Source organism: Lagopus leucura, unplaced genomic scaffold (genome assembly GCF_019238085.1).
Source record: "Lagopus leucura isolate 7727_CA_CO unplaced genomic scaffold, USGS_WTPT01 Super-Scaffold_100017, whole genome shotgun sequence".
Taxonomy (NCBI): Eukaryota; Metazoa; Chordata; class Aves; order Galliformes; family Phasianidae; genus Lagopus; species Lagopus leucura.
In genome coordinates, this window is record NW_024962271.1 from 14,048,775 (window position 1) to 14,068,144 (window position 19,370).

Sequence of the window (19,370 nt, forward strand, 5' to 3'; positions counted from 1 at the left end):
TATTTTTGATGTATGCTATTTCTCTATTTTGAGTACTGTTTGCTTAGCACTCACTAAGGCAGCCAGAGTGACAGATGCGCAGTTCTCCACGTGTGACAAAAATTGAACTGTACTGAAAGAAATCACCCAAAGCAGCACAGTGAAAGAACAAAACACAGCAATACTCACTTGGCGTCATTTAAACAGATATCTACTGAAAACCAATAAAGAGGCTTTACAAGATCAAACAGCAAAAAGTATTGAAACTTAGTCAACAAGGTTACAAAGTACCTTAGCCACCATTCTAAGTAGAACTTCAGAGCAGAAGTCAAATTTAAACCTCACTTTTAGGAGCAGGCAAAAATGTAATCCTTTATTTTGCTGCAGCTGGGGTGAGAGAGGAAAGGCAATGTCAGTATTTTCTTTAAGGAAATGAAATCCTGCAGAAATTCGTAAGGGCAAGTTAAATGAAACAAACATAAATCAGTTTTATATGTGAGGGAGGTAGGTACCAAAAACACAATATAACTAATCCAAAGAGTGATTTTAATTCCTTTAGGGAAGTACAGAGATTGAACAAGAAACACCGCTTCAGCATGCAAGAAAAATAAGAAACCATAGTTGAGGAATAGCTTGGGATGGGTACTCAGCAAGTCAAAAGGAGTGTGCATTTACAGAGGGATTTAGATAGAAAATCCATGTACTTTCACATGCAATTGCTTAATCTTCTAACAGAGGTGTGCTCCTAAGCAAAAATAAATACATTAGTAAACCAACTGCTACAAAAGACTGGCAGCAGCTTTTCCTTTTTAATTCTTATTTTCATAACCCCCTTTTTTTTTTTTTGCAACATATAGACCTGTCCACCCACAGTCACAGGAGTTGCCTTCAACTCTCTTAGACATATCACAAAGATTCTCTAGTGAGCTTTTCCAAATAACTCAAATACCAAAGAACCCGCAGAAAGGACCGCGTTTTCCTATATTTAGTGAAGTCTCCTGCAGCCAGCAGCTGGCACACAAACCACTTGGTGCTGGACAGCTGCAGCCTGACCAGCTCTGCCTTAACCACTGCCCAGCTTAGAGGTATGAGAAATGTCTTTACCAAAAGTGATCGTTTATGCAGTAATCTGAACTTTTTTGTCCTCTATACAACCATTTTTTTTTAATTGAATTTAACTCAGTAAAGCTGCATGGTACTAAGAAGATCAAGGAATTTGAGTATCTGCCATGGACTCCATGAAAGCCAGTCACACCAGATCTTAGAAAAATTCCTTTGCTTTCAGGTTACAATCTTTTTCACTATCCAAGCGTTACACATAGCGAATGGTGTCACAAAGCACTTCTCCACTTTCATTTTTCACATACCACATGCTTATCTCTCCTTATCTCCAGCAAGGGCCCACTTATCTCTGCACCTGTGTTGTTGAGAAAAGCATTCTGGAGTTCTGTGCTGCAAACAGTGTTGTGCTAACTGCCAATGTACAAGGAGCAAAAAAGCACTGGGCTTCACAAGGATGACCGTGCTGCTAAGCCTCCTTTCAGGATCTGCATTTCCAATGACAACCACAGCACTGTATATTAATTATATTCACTGTTGAAGGGATTAACTCAAATCAAAATATCTCAATCTCTTCACATAACAGGAACCAATATTGGCATATTCAGTACTCATAGGACTCAAAATTCCACTTTAAGCTTTACGCAGACAGGAAATTGTGATGCAAACCTTAGCAGAATATGGTTTCTCTTGTTGCTGTTTTCTTCCCAACAGAAAAGAAAAAAAAACCCCTTCCTCATTAAAATTAGGTTTAAGGACATGCAATATCCATACCATTTTCATCAAACCAATAGTTAACTATTCACAAGAAGAGGAAGTTCACTGACATCAGTGTACTTCTCAAGTTATTTTTCTCCCTAACAGTTCCGAGCTTCTGCTTCAAATTCCCAAGCCCCCTCTTGCATGACTTCTTTCTGCAGTTTTGAGGCAACAGGAATACTGCTGAAGGCACACATGCCACAGAGCTTACGCAAAAACCTGCTGCTATGACAACTCTAACAGCACCACTTACCCACATTGCTGCTAGCAGAAATTTTAGCTTGAATTTAAGATAACCTAAAATATTTTTAGCCACTTACTTCTCTCATCCCTATTTAGCTGTAGTATCTCATTTGTTATGACTAACTTTACCTTGTCTCTGGTCTTCGCCAAAACATTTGTATATAAGAATGAAGTGCTTTGCAAAGGGATTTGCTTAACTCCATTAGATGTACCTTCAGATGTATTTTATGCCAGCTTTATCTTAAGTCTTGAAAGCAACTTAAAACCTTTACTAATAAATTATTTCATATTTAAAGCAGTGGACTGAGAAAAAGCTTAAAATAAAAATTAACTGTCATCACAGGAGAACTTTCTTGATCCATGTTCTCTGGTTCAAAAATAGTTTATTAAAACCGACTGGCATTATCTGCTGCTGCACAAGGACACAGTGCATACTGATGCAGACTGCAAGATGAGGAAAAGATCTCGAGTCTAGTTAGAAAAATGTGGGCTAAAAAAAAAAAGCATGTGATAACTGGAACATAAGCAGAGCTATTCATTAGCAAAAACTAAGAGCGGCAGCTGACCAAAGTTAGTTAGTGACACCAAGCTGATTAGCATCTCATTTCCACAAACAAAAGTCACAGGAGGATAAATAAGTTCCCTCAGGAAACAAGATGTTGTCTCATTTCAGTTAACAGGGTGTACAACCACTGTAAAGCTGAGATTCTTATTACAGCAAAGCTTATTCACTGTGGGTTTTTTTCATTTGTTTGTTTTTTAATATTATTTAGATTCCACTTTCCCATTTCTTACCCTGTGTACCCAACCTAACACACTGGCGTTGTTTCAAAGACTGAAGAGATGCCAAATTCACATTTCTCATCCCTGCCGGTCCATGAAGCAAGGCTCACATGTTTGTCATAGGATCACAGCATTAGTCTTTGTGCTTCTTTTTCTAAATGGAAGATGTCAAAATCTATTATGAGCAGCAGGAAGGATCTGCTTATTCACAACCAAACAATGAAGCTGTCTGGGAAGGCTAAATTATTACACACTGACCAATATCTCCTTAGGCAAATTGTTGATGAGAAATTCTGGTGCAGAATGGCTTCACTTCTGTGTTGCTGAGATGACATCACATCACTTGACATTCTAAGTGAAGTTGAATTTAAAAAAAAAGAAAGAAAAATAACAAGGCTATGATAAATAAAGGTTTGAGTAAGAAGATTAGGGGGAAATGACCTCAGAACCATAAGCTCCAGAGATGGTGCAAGGAGTGTCTGACCAACAAATCTGCTACTTCACATGCAGAACTGAGTAACAATGCTCAATCCTAAGCTTGAAGGGCCATATCACCACTCAGTCACTTTAACCCATCTCCAGTCAAACTGAGCAGCCCAAAGAAGTCTTTAAAAGACTTTGAATAAGACTCTGACTAGCAAGCTGCTCTAACACTTGCCTGGAAAATATTCAGTAATTCTCTTATACTGACTTTGGTGGTAGTACTTGACTGAACAGGAAGACTGGACAAATGGCATTGTTGGGGCAGCTATGTGTGCATTCACAGCACCAGCATGAATCATGTGCACTTGGATAGGGCCACAATCAAAAACTATGAATTTGTGCATTTCAGTTAAAGTTTACCTTATCTGGAACCACAGGTGTCACCAACACCAATCAGTCAATTCCTCCAGAGCCCCATAATCAGCTGCCACAGAAAGCTCTGGAAGGCTGCTCTCATCAACGCTGCAGGCTCTGGCAAGCATTAAGCAGCTGTAAGGTACTTGGGCTTCAACAGCAGCAACCCAGCTCTACCATGTCGTTTTTTCAGCTCTTCCTTAGGTAGCAGAGGCTTCTTTGCTCTGCACAATATATAAAAGGAAGCACCAAGAACCAGAGGAGTAATTTGAGTGAGATTTTATATTCCCCTCTACTGAACCATAACCCAGGAAACCTCAGAGAAGACAGAAGAGGCCAGTGGGGAAGAACACACTTGTCACTACAGGTAGGGAAGAGAATGTATCTGTATACACATACCCTGAGGATATGAAACAACACTTAATTACTGTGAAAGTAAATTAAAAAATAGAAGACAGTTACAGTTCAAACAGAAACAGAACTCAACTACCATACGTTAATGGAGATTTTCCAGATGTTTAGCAAAATAAAGACTAAGCTGACTTCCAGCAGCATGGTTCTGCATGCAGCACAGACCACAACTTGCCAGCTACTGACAGACTTAGAGCATGCTGCTCGCGCACATCCTACAGGCACTGCTACCCAAACGACAGACAACTTGAACTGACTGACCTTCCCTTTTGCACCACAGCACTTGTTTCCACAAGTCCCAACCAACCCATGGGGACAGCTAACAAGGGAAGAAAGTACCCCACAAAAGACATCTGTTGCTGCCTTACATGTTAATGATATAGTAAGTAACATGAGCTTAACACAGATCTGCTCATAAAATGAAGTCAAGGCCATACACAGCCTTAAGGCTAGCGCCTCAAATTGTCTGTAATAGCATACAAATTAGAAAGAAAATTTATCTTTCATCGCTCCTAAGTGCCCAGGTTAGGAAGAACTAACGTAATAGGCATGAGACCTACATGAAATCTAAAATTCTTTTGAAAACTATGCAAAAGAAAAGAAATTGTATGTCAGAAAGTGAAACACTGAAGTACAAATTCAAAGAGAGCCAAACAGGGTGCTAAGCTGGGAACCTGGCATTCATCTCATGACAGCTGAGTATCATCCAGCGAAATAAACCTTTCCCATTCCTTGAGCAGAGTTCTGAGCTGCATAGGCTCCCTTCAGCAATTACATTGTGCACCCCATAACACCTGCATTCCGAAAAGTCTGACAGCACAGACAAGGGAGAACAGGTCAGGTGTTTACTGATTTTTCTTTTGTTGCCTAGAATCACAAGTGATTCACAGAGGGCAAGTCAGATTCACACATTGAGTACAGGCGAACCTCTTCCCAAAGGTTACAAGGCTAGACATAACCAGTGCAAAAAAACACAAGAGATACTGCAAAGAGCTGAAGCAGCTTTTTACCAGAACTATTCCGCTCTCTGAATCTGAGCGTTCTTCCTTTTCTCACAGGAAACAACCATCCTATTTACGCTGACTTACTGAGTTACAGAAAAACACCAAGACAGGCTGAGCGCTGACACCGCTTACTTAATGAAGCCGTACAGCCTCCTCACCGCCCAAAATCCCGTCCCGTTTACAGGAACCTCTTCTGTAATCGGAATACATTAGCGGCTAACAACAAAAAGCGGAGCTGCCCAAGAGGAGCAGCTGGGAAATCCTCCCGCACACAATGCACTTGCTGTAGCACCCAGGGCCCGGCTAAGGTCTCGCCAGGCAGAGGGGTTTTGTAACAACAGCAGCAGGAACAGCAAGCGATCACCCGAGATCCGACCGAACAGAGTGCTCTACCGCCCGTTTCTTCGAGGCGGAGAGCCCAAAATATCCGAGCGTACCTCCACGCACCCCCATCGGCTCTGAAGCCGCGGCTTGCGGGAGGCCCGATAACGGCGGCGCGCCGGGCTACCGGCCAGCAGGGGAGGCCCCGGGGCGGCTCCTCCGCGCGGCCGGGCACACCTCGACCCCGCAACCCCGGGGAACCTCCCGCCCGGGAGCCGTCGCCGGCTGACAGCGCTGCGCGCGGCGCCCAGGCGCCGCTGACGGCGGAGCCGCCGCCCCCGAGAGCCGGCTTTGTCTGAGCGGGGATCCGACCGCGCTCGCTCCGGGAGCGGCACCGGCGCCCCCCGCCCGGCCGTGCCCGCTCACCGTCGGAGCTGACGGTGTCGTAGGAGTCGCCGGCGGCGGGCGCGGCGGCCGGCTCCCGGTAGTCCACCCAGCTCAGCCCTTCCACGCTGTCATACTCGGCGCGGTGCTTGTCCTCCACCGGCACCACGGTGAAGTGCGGCATGGCTGGCGGGGCGGAGAGAGCTCCCCGCGGCACCGCGGCGAGGCAGGCGGGATGCGGCGCAGAGCCGGCGGCGCATTCCTGCCCCGTGCGGTCACTTCCTCTCAGGAAACCGCGCTCCTCAACTCCACCCATTCCCCTCCGAACGCCGGGGCGGTGAGGCGGAGCGGCGGCCGCCGCCCCCGGGGCCGCGGGCGGGAAACGGGGCGCGCGGAGGGGGTCGCGCCGCCGGGCGTGGGCGTGGAGGAGGGGCCGGAGGCGGCGCAGACAACGGGCGCCTTCCTCCTCCCGCAGCCGCCGCGGCGACACCGGGCCCGAGGGCGGCGGGAGTCGGGGCGGGGCGGGACTCCCTCCGCTCCGCGCCCTGGGGGGACGCTTCCCTCCCCCGCCGCCATTTGCTGGGCCTCGGCAGCGCGGGAGCCGGCGGCCCCGGGGATCGCGAACCCCGAGAGACCGTGCCGCGATGGAAAATGCAGCGGGATGCCGCGGTAGCAGAGCACGCCAGTTAGAAACGCTCGCGAATACCCACTGAACTTTAAGTCCTGGGCCTCGGTTGTTCGGCAACGGCTTAATTAAAGACACGCTGTCATCCCGAGAGCCGGTTTGTCTTTATCGTTCCAGATAACGATATCGTTCCAGCTCCAGATGCGGCAGCTGCCCCCCGTTTCCCGTGTTTGTGCAGGCGGCGGGTGGCTGATCCGTGCTGCGCCAAAGCCTCAGCAACAGCATGGCGAACAGCAAGCCCGAGGGAGGCAGGGAGAAAAACGTGACTGCACAAAGAGGCTGGGGGAGCGCGGAGTAAAATCCCTCTCTCGGGAAATGTGAATGCTAGCTAGAGCCGCGACGTTCCTAGCCCTATGCAAAGCAGACAGTTGCTAAGGCAGCAGACTGCCAGGACAGATGAACTTGGCCCCTCTGCTTAGGAGGCGATGCGAGCCGGAGCAGCACCGTTATTAATGGCAGCCCGCCGGTCCATAGGGCCGGGCACCGCTGTGTCTCAGCCTCGTCACCGAGGCAACAAAATTCTATTCTGCCTGCACGTGAGAAAAAAAAAAAAAAACTGGCAGGCACCTCGGCCTGTTTCATAGTTGTAATCCTCATATGGGCTTTAAAGATCAATTAATAGTTGCTAATGCTATTTATTGTCTGCTTTAGAAAGTTACTCTTGAAAGCAAAATGATCCCTATTTAATATATTATGCACTCATCAGAGCAGAAAGCTTTACAGAACTGCTTGTGCATTTTGCTACATGTGTTCTACTACAGAGTACCAACTCAAACTAGTTTTGTAGATTTTTGATTAAAAATACATCTTAATAAATCAGCAACAAGTCAATCCTGAACTATTCTGTTTTGTTTTGTACAGGAGTCTGTGGGAGGATAGAAGCCCTAGGGCAGAGACTGAGGGAAGACTTTCAACACTCCTCGTACTGAGAAAAACCTTATCTCTAACATTAAGAATTTGTCCTGCCTTTTTGACCAGGCAACCCTTAGGTCACTTAGAGAAAGAAAACCTGTAATGAGCAGAGGAGAGACAAGCAAGAGGGAAAATGCTTTGTTCACAGGTAATGTCTACTCTTAATTAGGTGGGTTTTGAAATAAACTGTCAGAATCCATGCTGTGGAGTGGCTGCAGCCAAGGGGTTACAGGTCTCTCAGTTCACTTAACACAAACTTGTCGATAGACCACCTCTGGGGAAAGCCAGAACAATTACACCTCCTAGCACTGATCCGACAAGCGGAAAGACTTCTAAGACCGCTGTGTTTTCATATACATTACATTCTACTTGTGTCATTTTGCTCAGTTAAGGAAGACAACAGTGTATCTTCATGTGACCATGTGTATCTCAGTAACAACTCCTGTGGGTGGGTAATTTAGAAAGCATTTCTTTTGATTTTAGAAATGTTAGTACAGACAGGAAGCATGCTGGTGTGCTACTCCTTCCACTGACTTGTCTCCAGCAATGTATTTTCTCCCAGAGGAATGCATAAAAATTGACCGAAAGGTAGCATTTTCTGCTTAACCTCTTAAGGTTGAATTCCATTTCAGTACTGCTCACAAGTATGAGAGTCTAGAGTCCACCAAGAAAACAGGATAATTAATCATTAATTGACAGGGAACAAAGAATTTTACATAGAAAGACAAGATGAGAACTTACCATTAAGTAACTTAGTTTGTGCTTAGTCTCGTATCTTTATTTCTGTTTTTGACTTTATAGAACTCTGATCTAAGTAAGCAGTCCTAGAGGGAAAAAAGGAAAAGATGGAGATTATAAGAATTTTAAAGGGTTAATATTTTTGCAGCCACTCTTGTTCAGGAAGAAGAATGGTCTGGCAAGGAGCTGTCTTGGTTTAGGTACCAAAAATGTATCAAGGCCACTACAGAATGATTAAGTGCCATTAAACTGGTGGCACTTAAATTGTATGCCATTAGGGAAAAGAAAAAAAGTCAAGCTTATCCACATAGACAGACAACTCCCCTCTCTGGAATGGAAACTGTATCCAAATGTTTTAGGAGAGAATTTGGCCAAGGAAATACTCAAGTGTATTGAAACAAAAAAAATATTTCTTTTGCCTGAAGAGGATGACTTTTTACTGATTTGTAGACCACCAATATTTACAGATAGGAAGCTGTCTGCCTATATCAACTTTTTTAGCATATGGGTTGTAACAGTACTGAAATTTCAACCTAAGTGACTGGGGTTTTTTGGTGTTGTTTTTTTTTGTTTGTTTGTTTGTTTTAAATATGAATACTGACTTTGACTTCTAAAAAGCCACCACAGGCCTTACAAGTTTCTAGTATCAGTACAAAACTGAAGAAAAAAAAAAAAAACAAGCTGATGTAGAATACTATAGCATTTGTACAAAACAATGATACCTCTAATTAAATAATTCAACTCAAAGAAGAAGGTTGTATGAGAAACTGAGTCTTCTGGAAGGATGGTTCACTAAGCTGCTGAAGATCCTGATACAAGTCATCCGGGCAAGCAAGCAAGGTCAAGTTTGCCTTGAACACTTCATATTACAGGTGAAACCACTCAAGTATTTAAAAAATAATAATAATTTTAAACGTTTGGCTTTTACATTCCAGCATGAGATAGCAGCTGCATACCACGTTCATTAGTTGTTGACTTACAAGTGCAAGGTGTTCTTTCACATCCCCAACAGATGACGATCTACAGCTTCTGGCACGATTCGCCTGTGCTCATCCTAGGAGAAAGCGAATGCAGAATTACTATCAGTAAAGTTACCACAGCTTGACTCAGCCTTCACCAGGTGATGTAGTACATCAAATGCCTTTTTATATGAGCCCCAGAGTACTGTTAGCTTGCAGACTTGCAGTGTGCAACGTTAACAAGAAACAAACAACAAAACATAACAGCGTTTCAACTCCTTCACAGTGGAAATGATTTGCTATTTAAAGATAAGACAACCCAGCATCAGAAACTGTGTTTGGAGATGGCTTTTATGTTTCCTACTTCCTGGAAGGAACAAATACTTGCAAGTTTTAAAGCTAACACATAAATACAGATATTTAAATACCACAACTTCAGCTGTACTACAGGCTGGAAGTATTCTATTTGGGCTATGATGGTTTGCTCTAAGGAATTTAAAGGGTTATTGCAGGGGATCCAGATGCCCCATCATGTCGTGCTGGAATACGTACCGCAATGAGTCCGTAATTTATTTGTTTTAAGGGACTTTTTCCCCCACTCAAATGTAATTGGGTGACAAGCAGCCTAGTGCTGACCATCAGAAAAGCTGTCATAACAAAACATGCCACAGCCAAGGTACAGCTCCACTGAACACAAGGCTTGGCAGAAATCCTGCAAATTCACTGCTAGGATTTGATCACAGTGAGCTTCCGTTTTCAGCACATTCCTGCTTCTCCACATCCGAGGATCAATCCAGCTTTATGAACAAAGCAGGCCAGAAACTGGTAACCTGGTAGAAATATTTCTCACTGCCAAATGTTGGCTTCTATTTAATGGTAAGCAGTCAGTGAAAGAGGTCTGCTGGAGAGGACAACGTGTGCATCTATGCATTAAGAACTGAGCAGACAGTAATGAGATTTTATGGGAGATACAAAGTACAGTTCTCCATAAGACATTTCAGGGGAAAAGTAAGGCAAAGAAAGGTCAAGCTGTATTTGTACAAGGGCTGATATGTTACCTGAAATGGAACATTTTTGATGTTTCTCTCCTAGAAAATATGCCATGGCTTACGTATTAAAAGACCACAAGAGGACACTATGGTGCCACTTATCATCAAAATTTGTTTACTTCAAGGAACTTCCTCCTTCCCCACTTTCAAAGTTACTCATAACTGCATTTGGTGCATGAAATAGACATTTTCTACAAATACATATTAAACTCCACTTTAGACTGAAAAATTACTAAGCCTAAATATTTTAATTTCTCCCTTCAAACTCAGTTTTAGTACTTTAAAATAAGACAAACTAGACCAAAGTTTTCTCCACTAAAACTGTTAAATATTGCAGTAATTTTCATTGGAGGATTAAGAGCTGAAAAAACATTCCGTGGTTTGTTGTGCTTCCTTTTATTCTTCCATTTCTCTCTCTCTCTCTTTTTTTTTTTTTTTTTTAAATATAAAATTTTTCAGTTCAGGTGGATTTTCAGCACTTAGATTTGCTGTGATCTATTTATTTTTTAATGAATGACTCAGAGAAGAAACTTCCATTTTATTTGTCTGAGAGAATTCATAGTAGCTTCAGTTCTAGTATTAGCCGTTTTAAAATCGATTTTGTTTCTCAGCAAAACTCATAGAGAAACCTGAATTCTTGCTTGCCAGATATCGTGCCTTTCTTTCATTGTAAAACTGCTGACTTCATAGGTGAAAGAAACGTTTTATGAAAATAGTGAGGTGAGATTACAGAGAAAGAACTTCAGAGAAAAATACCCACCCATAAGGGAGAGAATCATCCTAGCAAAGTTTACAAATCAACAGAAACAGAGCAAAATGAAGCGACCTCTCACTTGAGATGAGTAGAAGCAGCAGTGTTTCTGTGAGGTAGGTTAAATGCTGAACATTCATTACACTTTTTTTACAGTTTTTTGGCTCTCATGACAGATTTTTTCATGACAGAAGCAGTTGAACCAGGTCTAATATCTCCTCTGGAATATGATGCACAGAAGAAAGGTTGTTTGCTGCTTTTACTCTGAATGAAAATAATCATGAATTGCAACAACTTCTCAAACAACATACAAATGAGGTTGTCACCTCTGCAATTTGCGGAACTCACTGTGTGAACAGCTCATCTGATAATACTAGACAACAGGTAACCAAGGTTTTATCTTAGTCACCAGAGATCTTGACGTTTATGAAAAACAGAACTGGGATGAAAATACTTTCCTCCTGTGGAATTTTGTTTTTCTCTGACAAAAATTACATAATCATCTTATAAATAAATGCGAAGGTTAATAAAAGATTTTAGGTTCAATTATTTTTTTTTTTTCCCCGTCATAGGAGCATCAAACACCCAACAACCATCATAAGGTGTTTTCTTTGTAGATGTCAAGCTTGTAAGTTGACAAGATAATTACCTGAAAGGAGGTTGTAACAAGGTGGAGGTCAGCCTCTTTTTCCAGGTAACAGAAATAGGATGAGAAGTAACAGCCTTTAAAGTTGCACAAGGGGAGGGTGAGGTTAGATATTTGGAAAAATTTATTCTTTGAAAGAGTGGTGAGTTATTGGAACAGGCTGTCCAGGGAGGCAGTGAAGTCACTGTCCCTGGAGGTTTCAAGAAAATAGTAGGCGTTGCACTGAAGAACATGATTTATTGGGCATGGTGAGGTTGGTTGACAATTGGACTAGATGATTTTAGTGGTCTTCCCAACCCTAATGATTTATGATTCTATGATAAAAATCAATACCAGATGAAAAATATATGTTTAATAGAACACTGACTTAAATGCTCCAAAGTGGCCCAGAAGGATAGTCCAGCATCAGCCTGCTCTGAACACAGTTCAGCTAATCTACAGGCTGCTCTGGGTCTGTGAATCAAATCTAATCTAATCAAATTGTAAGCACAAAGGCAAATGTTTGTTTTTCTTTTTTCAAGAGAATGGAGGAGGAAAGGAGTTGTAGACTAACCACTTTGCATTTTCAGAATTTGAAGTAAGTTGATCTATTCCACATGCGTTAGTTCAGGGAAGGGTGAACAAATGAGCAACTTATCAGTAACGTAACAGGGTAGAAAGTGCAACGACAGCAGAGCAGCAAGATCTGCAGCTAGTGAGAATTTGCTGAAACGTAACAGCCATGGGCAGAGAAATAAGGGAAAGAAGCTGTTTACATTCGGAAGGCTTCAGGTACGCAGGGATCTCCAACAGTATACATTTGCCTCCACTGCCAAACCTTAAATGAGGTCTGAGAAGGGATGGATCCAGCTCTCCTGGGCTGGCCCTCCCTTCCTACCAGGTGCTTAATCACTACTTCAGGCCATGACTTAGCATTTCTGTTACAAATAGCAAACAGAGTAAATCCAAGCTTCAGTTGCTGCAGTCTTGCTCTGCTTTTCTGCTTCTCCTCTAATTGTGAGCACTTAACTTTGTCAGAGATGATCAGTAGAAAACCCATCATTGGAGAGAGGAAAAGAGTAATTCCAGATAGATCAGCCTCCTAAACTAGTTTACCATGTATTTAAACAATCAGTAATGCTGTCACAAGCATAACAACGTGCAGCCAAGATTCAGGGTAGCACTGAAACAGTCAAAGTTGACAGCTGTACTTCACTTCAGAAGATGATGGAGATGTGATGATATTTGTCCTTTCAAAGTTGATTCTGTGGTGCAGATGCCTACTGAACTTTATGTTTAAGTTCTCCGCATCTAATGTAAAATGGGTCAAAATCCTTTTGTGGCCTAAACAAGTCGCTCACTGAGTCAGTCTCACGCAAGCAATTTATTGGAAGTTTTCTCGGATAACTTTGTAAGGAGCAATGGAAAGCAGGACTTCTGTGTCACTGCACATCTGTGCAAAACGTTGTAAAGTAGAGGTTATCTTACCTTGATGCAGTCTGTATAGTTCCACATAGCTTGATCAAGTGAGCTGCTGCCAGAACACTGTCATCAAGGATTTGCTGCAATGACACTGTGTCAGCCACATTTCCCTTTCAGAAGTACCTGCTAAAACTTCCCTCCAGGTTAGGCTGCATTTGAATGAAGATGAAGCTAACTACCCACCTCCAGGAGCCTTAAAGCCTGTAGGCTTAAATCTATCTGACTTTCTTCTGTCTACCGTGGCGGAACTAGCTTCCAATGCAGAGAGGCTCAGTAGCCTCACAATACCATGACCTTCCTTCTGCAGCAAAGTTGCACAGGGTTTATTTCAGGGCTTCGTATGGTTTTGAACTTTACACTGTTTTGTGAGATTGCAACAGCATCTAGAAAATTTTAAACAATATTTTATTTAATTTCATAGTTTTCCATGGGATTACAAATTAAATGTTACACAAAAGTCAGAAAATAAGCACAAATACACTACACATAAAACAGGGAAGTAAACCACAATTACCTATACTATCATGAAATCAGAACGATACAAAGGTATTATCCACACCTTCAAGGAGACAAATGTATTTTGAATCCACGCTTCAGTAATGAGAAAAAAGAGTAGAAATTAGGCAGGAAATTGACAACACAGAAATAAAAAGGCATCTTACATTTCAAATATGCAATTGACTTACTATCACAGTACTATTTTTGTGAACAGAGACCATGGGTGGCAGTTTTCCAGCAGCTTTTGAAACTATTAGCAGAAGTAAGAATGCAAAGTAAATATCTACATTATTGCATTTATCATTTGACTAGCATCACGTGCTTTAAAAACAATTTGTGATACCAGTTAAGCAGTATTGAGAAGACAGAACTTGTGCTGAAATTCTCCACTGTGTATCCATAAATAGTCTCAGTATTTGTTGAGAAACTATTCTTAAAAACTTGGTTTGTTTGCACTAAAATATTCAACACAGCTTGCAAATAGTTCCTCAAGTGCCTCTAACATATTCAGAATATACTTATCAATGAGACCAGCCTATCAGACGAGCTAATTAAGCTTCATTTTGAAGCAACAGCAGGAACTGTCTTCCTCCAGAAACACTACTGGCACACGTACGCAGGAATGGATGGCAGGAGCAGCCTCAAGTTATTCTAGAGAAAAACTGACTTGCTGTTTCAATTCTGTTCCTGCTTGACATTATCCTCAAATTAAACAAGAGTACCTACAACACTACCTGAACATCTGCTCCTTTATTCTGCTAACATCCGAATATGAGCCACCTACCTTCTCCCTTCAGTAATTCTCCAGCTTCCCATTGTCCTGGTCAGGGTTCAAAAATGAGTTTAGTACTACAGAATGGTTCTCTAAAGCTAAATGTAGGTATGAAAACTGAATTCAAGTATCCACATTATCCAGTTTGTTGTCTAAACTAAAAACAAAAACCAAAAAACACACACAAGCACTCTTCTACACCTATTAGGGTGGGGGTGTCTTCTCTAACCAGTGGTGACTCCTGTACCATGTAAAAAGAAGTTATGTTTGACAAAATCCTGGTACAGCTGTCTCAATATCATAATCGTGCCCACTAAAGCCTGTGTGGTACTGCTGATTCTAGACCCTGGTATTAACATCAAATGCCACAACATGTGTACCAAAATCATGTGTCATGTATTAGAGGATTTATTTATTAAGCACAACTATTTTCTATTTACAAAGTTGCTGCCGGTTTGATCAGGGTGATAGAATTTCTCACTTCTAATTCTAAATGCTTTTGCCACAACATTTAAAATCTACGCTTTCAAGTGTGCAGGTGAAAGTATGGAAACGGTATTAAATATTCTAGCCTAGGTCTACATTAACAGCTCATCCCTCAGAAGGTAACTAGTGGCATTAATTTTCTTCATTCTCTCCAGAATCCACGATATTATAAATAATAATATAGTATTAAATATGGTACAAATACAAGTGATAGACTAAATGACTGTGCCATAGAAGGAAATCCAAAAGACCTGTCAGGTTGAATCTGAATATTATGTAGGTCTAGGCGACAGGAATTTTGTACTTCTTCATGAGGAATTTCACTCTCACCCACATCCATCCATTCTCCATTATTGTTCCGCACCTAGAAAAATTCAAAAGATTGCCCTTGAAAGCCAGATTGATACGATGGCAAAAATCTTAACGTAGCTGGCAAATTCAATGCTATTTCAAGTGAAGCAACTCAAACTGCATTGCAAAAGCATATTTGAACTCGAGTAAAACAACATCATTATCCTCATATTTGCATTCCAATGAAATATTTCACAGTAATAGTTGCAAATGAATTATAGCAATAGTCACAGTACTGGCTTTTCTTTGCCTCAGCTTCCACTACATGCAAATGCATTAATTAAAAGGCTGTAACTAAACAAACTCATAAGCATTCTTCCATAAGTCAGCTTATATCCACAGGACAGAATTTCAAAGATGTCTAATTCAGAAGGAAGATGATCAGAAAAAATCGCATAGGCTGATTAAGTATGATGAATGTCTGCCTTTTCACATCAGGTTGCCACATATACAACTCAGCAACAGGCAGATATTCTGGCAGAGTAGTTGGAATAGTACAAAACTCCTTAATTTCTTTACACATAACATACCTCAAAAAGGTAAATGGGAAAAAAAAAATATATTGTCTATAAGGTCTTGTGTGTAATACCTACTTATTAAATTTTGTGAAGAAAAACAAGAACAGGCAGGCAGCTTGCAATTTGCAACCTAGGCCTTTTCAAAAGTTATCACTTAGGGTATTCTTACTTTTTTCATACTGTCTCTTTTCTTGCCACTTCTCCCTTGTTCTTCTTGACTCCTTTCTGACATTTATACTTCAAGTTTGCTGTGATCTAGTTGTTACACTTACTGTCTGTTAGCGACCTAGTCATGACAAGAGCCATTTAGAAAGGAGACTGATCCTAGGACAAGAACTTAATTGATTTTCAGGAGTCAGCATTCCTTACTGCATCAACAAACAGTTAAGAAAAAGGTCTACGTGGTAGGAAAATCATCAGCATCTCCAAAGTGTGCAGTGACTGTGTTTAGAAGTCAATTACGTTTACTTGTCCAGACTACCCCAGAGAGAAAAGGCCCCACAGAGTTCCATCCACTCTCTCTCTCACTTTCCTTTATTCTGCTAATATTCTCTTGGCATCTCGGTTTCTTTCCTGGCGTTTGGAATTATTACTTTAAGTACTTACGCTCCCTCATGACTTTCTCATTGTATATATAAAAAAACAATACAACAGCAGTGTCTCTCTTCCCTTTAGTAAGAATCAGTATTCAGTTTAGTTTTCAGTCTTACATTTTCCACTTCCCTGAAGACACGGAGGAAGTTTTCCTTTAAGACCCCTTTTAGTTCAGTTTCATTCCACCCTCTTCTAAGAAGTTCCTCAATCAAAGAAGGGTATTTCGAAACATCTTCCAGTCCCTCAGGGAAACTGTTGGCAAGAGAACAAGAACACAAGAACATTCAACACAGATCGCTTAAAAATGTACCAAAATATTTAAGTGGTCTTTCGCACATATTCACTTTTAGAATGAGCTTTTTTATACCCACTTCTTCCTCTGAGATGTCATAAAAATGAAGAATCCAACTGATGTAACACAAAGCAGGACTGAGACAACATTGAAGACTCTTTTTCGCAGAGAGGATCTCAGTAGAACTAAACTATGCATTCTGGAAGGAACAGGCACTTACGTGCAGGCAGGACAACAGCATTGAACCTCCTATATGTGGCCTTGAGAGTAGGAGGAAACATCTGTATCACCAGATACAGTTGCCCAGGAGTGAACAGAAAAGATTATGTTTTAGACAGTTCACTATGTTCTGCTTTCCTCCAGCATATGCCAAGGATAGCTCATTGAGCCCAGAAGGCAGGGATGGTTACACAGCCCCAAGGCATTTTAGGCTTTTCCCTCTAGAAAGTAACAGCAGAGAGAAGAGTTTTGCAGCAGTCACAGAATCATAGAATGGTCTGGGTTGAAAAGGACCACAACAATCAGTCCTGGGGTAACTCATTTACCTTCTGAAGGGTGAAGCATATTTTCTGTAATTCATCACTGGTCTGGAAGAAGGCACCCTCCATCATCGTTTCTGCATGCACAAACTGCTCCCTACAGTACACGTTTGCAAAGCTGACTATACATTAGGGCCGGTGTCCTCGCTTAAGGCACTCATTCTTGCATGTAATATTTGTGTCCTTCCTTCATAAAGCTTGTTTTAGCATTCATCACAGGACTAAAACTAAAACTCTTTTAGTCTATCTTCTTTTTTTTCCCCAAAGGAATCAAAATTTAAAGAGCAAATATCAATGTGTTTATGATTTTACCAACCGTTCCACTCCATCATAGTCACCACCAATTCCTATTGATTCTGAGCCTGCAATTTTCTTTATGTGATCAAAATGATCTGAAAGAAAATAACAAAGAAAACAACTTGCAAGCATATCCCAGGAAGAAATAATTCAGTTCAGACATACTGGCACCAGACTACTGTTCATAAACATGTATTCGTAGTCAAATTATTTTTAAAAACAGCTCAAAAGACACCCTGATAATACAGGTTAAATTTTAATAGCACAGTCAATGCATTCAGAATATTTACTCGTGCTCATCTGGGTATTCTATGTTACAAAGTGCATCAGATAGCAGTCTTCAATATAATATCTAAATCAGTGAGATATAAACGAAGAAAAAGATACAGTCATCTCAGCACATTTATTCCCAACAGAAAGCCCAAATATACCAACAGATTTTTCATTACCCATTACATACCAGTGTTTTGGACTCTTAAGTGGAAAGGTTTAAGGTATTTTCCAGCAAGTAACAATTAGTTTGGGATTAATAGTTCTTGGCTTTATGTAGGAGTATCAGTCCCTCAAGCTATGCACCCTGTAGCTCTTGCTATAGTTTAAATGAACATCAGCTCCAAAAAGACTCAGAGCTGGGATAGTGTGGGGAAGGAAATAAGCAAACAGTACCATTTACACAGTCTGAAAAATGACCCAGATGGCAAGAAATTCTTGGAAGCCACCCACAGAAATCAAAATGTATTCACTTCAAACCTGCTAGGGTAGAAACATTAGCAACTTTTCTGCCACAGGCCAGTACATCTGCATTGAATGTCACCATAATAATCCCCTTGTTCTTTTTCTGAAAGAAAGGAAGAGACTGGTGATGAGTGTCCGTATGTGTGTCCTGCAAACGTCATAGGCATCTTGTGCAGAACCTTTTCTATCCATCCACCAGTGAGCATAACAACAATATACATCAAAGGTCAGATGGCAACACAAGGCTTTGCCTTTCTGCCCTTCACCCTGGATTCATTACATCCTCATATGGCCTGAATCACCAGAGTCCGGTGACTACATCAAACAAACTCTATCAGAATTTCAAAGAATTTGCGACCACTTTATTCTTGTAAAGAAAGATAAAACACAACCCAAAGAAGATACTTCAGAAGTGAACGTGTAACTTGCTGCTCTGGGATCTGCTTAAATCCAGTTCATAGATGAGGGGGTAAAATGTAAACACTGTGATTTGCATGTATAAATTTGCCTCAGACTAGTCAAACACTGGCACCTCCCCCTCATTTTGTTGGTTTTGGTTTGTTGTTTGTTTGTTTTTAAAGCACTCACCAGGTTCAGGAGGATATCATCAGGAACATTTCTGGAGTGATTACAAACAGAAAATGCAGAAGAATGGCTGAAAATTACTGGTGCTTTTGAGATACGTAGTGCAGTTTTTGCTGTGGAATATGAAGTATGAGATAAATCTATCAGCATACCCAGACGATTCATTTCCTTTACCACTTCCTAGAACAGATTTACAGACAACAGTGTCAGTATTGTGTTTCCTTAAAGGAAATTATTTAGATGATGTATGTAACCAGATAAATTCTGCAGCTGTCAGTTTTATTCACTTATAATTAACTAGAATACCACCACATGCTCAAACCAAGCTTAATCAATCCAAAATAAATTTTTTGAATTGTTATTCGCATCTCACTACTTCCACTTTATTTCACACATCAGAACTGTGTTGAAACAGTTGTTAGAATGAAATCTAATACATAAACATCACAAATTCATACTTACTGAATCCTAATCACTCCTAATTAGCAAGCACTTACAGAAATAGTTTTTAATGATAAGTTGTTCTTGAAAAGGTCAGAAGTTGTTAGTTGCATGAGAGATTGATTAGATTATCAATCAAAAAGAGATCCTTACTTGGCCGAATGCAGTCAAACCAATAACATTAGGATAAAAGTTGTGTATTCCTTTAGATGAAGATTCAGACCTTAAAAAGAGGAGTGAGAGAGGAGAGTCATATTCTGCAGACTACGATATCAGCTACT

At 41.2% G+C, this 19,370-nt stretch overlaps 2 protein-coding genes and 1 long non-coding RNA gene across 6 annotated transcripts in view; 1 reads left to right on the forward strand and 2 right to left on the reverse strand.

Moving 5' to 3' along the window:
* SLC12A4 (solute carrier family 12 member 4) overlaps positions 1–6,013 on the reverse strand; it is a 45,862-nt gene extending 39,849 nt beyond the window's left edge. Inside the window, exon 1 of the mRNA XM_042876911.1 lies at positions 5,823–6,013. Within this exon, the coding sequence (XP_042732845.1) occupies positions 5,823–5,964 (142 nt within the window). The 5' untranslated portion in view covers positions 5,965–6,013. The remainder of the gene's footprint in view (positions 1–5,822) is intronic.
* A 278-nt stretch (positions 6,014–6,291) lies between these two features.
* Positions 6,292–11,312, forward strand: LOC122183293. Its single transcript, XR_006180202.1, has 3 exons — positions 6,292–6,782; positions 7,327–7,525; positions 11,051–11,312. It is a non-coding gene; the product is annotated as an uncharacterized LOC122183293 (long non-coding RNA).
* A 3,324-nt stretch (positions 11,313–14,636) lies between these two features.
* Positions 14,637–19,370, reverse strand: part of LOC122183332 (dipeptidase 2-like) — a 41,785-nt gene continuing 37,051 nt past the window's right edge. For 3 of the 4 annotated variants that reach the window (XM_042877212.1, XM_042877210.1, XM_042877214.1), the window contains 6 exons: positions 19,243–19,312; positions 18,652–18,828; positions 18,079–18,166; positions 17,348–17,423; positions 16,317–16,452; positions 14,637–15,101 (listed from right to left, as the gene is read on the reverse strand). In XM_042877212.1, coding sequence (XP_042733146.1) covers positions 14,904–15,101; positions 16,317–16,452; positions 17,348–17,423; positions 18,079–18,166; positions 18,652–18,828; positions 19,243–19,312 — 745 coding nt within the window. In that variant the 3' untranslated portion in view covers positions 14,637–14,903. The other variant, XM_042877213.1, reaches the window with a different exon arrangement.